The sequence below is a fragment of the Perissodus microlepis genome, chromosome 12 (assembly GCF_051167445.1).
Source record: "Perissodus microlepis isolate ML-2025 ecotype Zambia chromosome 12, ASM5116744v1, whole genome shotgun sequence".
Lineage (NCBI taxonomy): Eukaryota > Metazoa > Chordata > Actinopteri > Cichliformes > Cichlidae > Perissodus > Perissodus microlepis.
This window is the reverse complement of record NC_140472.1, coordinates 16,359,346-16,363,059: the sequence shown is the minus strand read 5'-3', so window position 1 is coordinate 16,363,059 and position 3,714 is coordinate 16,359,346. Positions and strand designations below refer to the sequence as shown.

Here is a 3,714-nt window from a genome sequence, read left to right as displayed (position 1 = left end):
ATGATGCAGCATAAAGGGGGTTCCCCACCAAAATGTTTTTGTCTGGCTCATTATTGCAAGGATGCATTCAAATATTTTAATTAATAAAGTTTCTAATAAATGTACTTGGAATATTAGCAAGAAAGAAAAATGCGTTATATACACTTATAATGGCCTGTAGGTATCAAATACACCAAATCATAAAATGTTATGAGCTCAAACTAAATTTGAAATAGGTTTCACTTACAAAACTGCATGCTGAAAAACAACTAGAAATTGATAGCTAGACAACCAGAGATTAAGAATGACAAAGAATTCACATTTGGGCTTACACTGTAATCCTCAAATATTTTAAAGTCATCTGAGTTTACATTATCAACAACTTAAGGCTAAACATAACCCTGTGCCCTGATTGGAATCCACTTAAAATTTACATAAAGCCGTAAAGATTATTTTAACATACTAATGGTCAAAGTGTTTTAGCCGCAACAATGACAACAAACCGATTCTCTTTATATTTTAACCTTAAACAAACTGTTCAAAACATGCAAACATGCAATTTCTGCAATGTTACAACTCAATGTAAGTATCTGAAAATAAATAGCATTTGATGAGCTTTGTTTACAGCTAGCTGAAAGTGTTAAACCGACATCTGCTTCCAAGTTTGGACGACAAACATTTATCACAATGACAAAAAGCAACACATATTACTAGTAAATGTATCGCCAAGCAGGACTGGACTAAATAGCAACACACCTGTCTCTGAGTGATGGTTAAACCCATGTCAGGCTGAACTTGGTGTGTAAGGAGGAAATGAATAACACCTTGACAGGACAAGTGATACTGGCAGACATATACATTGGACCTAGATTTTATATTGGTCATGGGAATCCCTAGTGTCACCCAGCATGGGGTAAGCTTCAAAAGCTGAAGTCAATACCTCTTCTGGACTCACATAGAGGAGAGTGGGTGCCATTTATTTGGCAATTATTCTCACTTAGATGTGACGCGTGACCAAACACAACCTCTCTCACTCGGGACATTTTTTTTCATGTGAGTAATGGTCATGCTATATAGGTCAAAAGCACACACTCTTAGTTTGGTGGATGCTGACCACACTCTGTGGGAGACCTGCAAGGATCTCAGGCCTGAGGGAAATTGAGCCAGCATGGACTCCCTTATCTTGCCCAGTCCGCTTGACCCCCTCCACAGAACAACCAAATGAAATCTGTAGGGGGTGGGGAGTGGGAACTGCAGCGATAAACACTATCTGTAAGAGCTCAAAAACCTCACTACTATTTTACAGATGAAGCTAACTTTGAAGCAGTGAAACCCTGTACTGACCAGCACTTCTCCAGTGTCATTCATCTTCACTATATACTGCTGGGTGTATTTAAAATCTTCAGCTACTGAGGGTTCCAGAGGTCCAAGAACAAAGTTTGTAATATAAACATTGCAGCATATGATAGAGATGTTCCATACGTTGATTATAAAAACAAGTCTAATAGTAACACTGTAGTAAGATACTTGATGAATGAATCAGGGTGCGAATTACAAAATGCAATATACTGTGCAATATACAATAACGGTACAATGCCTATTTATTGTGTCAACACAGCAAATCCACAATATTTGATGCACTACATGATGATTACCTATAATACACTGCAATATATTTGTGAATTTCAATATTTGCTGCATTGTGTTGTCATTATATTCAATTTTAATTATGCGTCCATTTAATTATTCCTGTATGCTGGTGTCCATCATTTTACTCATGTAAGTCAACTTCCATTACGTTTACCTCCCCTTATCAGTAAGTACCATCATGAAGAGACGGGAAGTTGACTCTTGTAAGTCAAATTGGTGTGGTGAGGGGGGGCGTAAAAGTCAATTCAGCTCTTAACCTTGAGCCAACCTTTGAAAGTATTTTGAAGGTTACTACAACTTATCAACTAACCAAATATAGATAAACATAGTTATAGAACTGTTAATAAGCATGTTAATACTTAATGAGTCAGTCACTTGTTAACGGTTAGTTCAAGAAGTTCAGACTCAGTTCTGTGCCTTTAAGGCACATCACAGCAGATACAGTCAGCTGCATTAACCAATGAAGATACAAATTGTACCTGCAGGAGGTTATGCAAATTCTATCTCTATTATTTTAAAAACCTTTCCTTTACTCTGTTTCTTTTTTAAAGAAAGGCAAAATCCTTTCAATAGCTTTCAATAGGAAATACATTTTCATGTTTGACACTCCATCTTATTTTTACTTAGGTGATGCTGTGTTAGAACTTGAGATACTTTTATAAATAAATCCACGGCTATTGATCCAATAAGGACTGCCCAATCGCTTGACTTATATAAATATAAATGTCATTACAATTGTACGTGCAGCGGGGTTGAATTTATAATTTATAATTTAATGTGATAAAAATGTTTTGGGGGGTAGGTTTCATCTCCTTCCCGAAATGATCTTGCCAGCTGAATGGTAAGCTAACTGCTAATTATATGGTATATACGACCTAACTTCAAAGTCCCATATGCAAAACTAGTAAATGACAATAACTGCAAACAGTGTATGTGAGTGGACCCTACTTAACAGCACAACATATATGTATATACTATATAATATGTACTGCCCCATTCACTAGTCTGCTGTCACCGTTTTAGCTTACAAGCTACACTGACCTGCCGACTACAAGCATTTGCTCTGGCTAGCAAGCTAAGCTAACATCCCACTGCAGTCACAATAGCAAACGGCACAAAAAGAAAAACGCTTCAGAGTCAAGGTAAACATTTACATGAAAGCTGATGTTAGAGGCTGGAGACCTATCAAAGAAGTGAGACAAAACATATATAGCGTTGCGTTCAGGTGCTCGCTGTCATACTCACCATGTTGATGCAGTGCAGCTAAAACGAACTCTACCCCGGCAACACTGAGCTCTCCGACTCGGAAATCAAGCGGCGAGGAGCACATAAGCGCTTCCTACGATTCTAATACACAAAAAGAAGAGGTTTCTCATTCAATTTGTCACCGTATCTTTTCATACACCCCTACATTGTCAAGAAAAATCAATGGATTCTGCCTCCGCTCCCAAGTATTTTCAACTGCAGTAGAGGTCACATTAAAACTCTGGGTAAGGAGGTGTCCACAGATGTGCCTGTGTGCCGAACGTAAAGTAGGAAAACTGAAATTATTCACATAATCACAAACTGAAATAAAAACGAAATTATAAAAGTGTTAAGATATAATTGTGAATTAAAATTTTAGCTTTCGCTAAAGCACTACAAAAAGTCCGTACTTTTTTGTAGGATTCGACAAGGCGACTATACGTACATATCAGGACCGCCCCAACCGGAAAAGCGCAAAGAATCAGTAGTACACGGGACAGAAGAAACCGAGGACAGCGTGTTTGTGTTTAAGGTTAACAGAGGAACGTTTACAGCTTCGCAGACTACACCTATTACTTTTACATAAATATAAATGAGTGAATGAAAGGAGGGGTAAATAATGCAACAGATTATCAACACGCCTTTTAGTTATGCTGGCATTTTTTGCTAAACTACATCATAAAACTCATAATTAATATGTGTGTCGTGTGTATGGGTCTTTCTTTTCAGCGAAAATTGTATCTGCCACAGCAGATTATCTGCCTCCATCTCACCCTATCCCTAGCATCCTCCTCTGTCACACCAACATGTCTGCATGTCTTTTTTACTACATCCATGTTC

General features: G+C 37.7%; 1 protein-coding gene across 1 annotated transcript in view; it reads right to left on the bottom strand.

Annotated features, from left to right (window-relative positions):
• The window catches only part of tmem161b (transmembrane protein 161B), a 20,637-nt gene extending 17,517 nt beyond the window's left edge, over positions 1-3,120 (bottom strand). The window contains exon 1 of the mRNA XM_084945452.1: positions 2,875-3,120. Within this exon, the coding sequence (XP_084801578.1) occupies positions 2,875-2,877 (3 nt within the window). The 5' untranslated portion in view covers positions 2,878-3,120. The remainder of the gene's footprint in view (positions 1-2,874) is intronic.
• Positions 3,121-3,714: the final 594 nt, after the last annotated feature.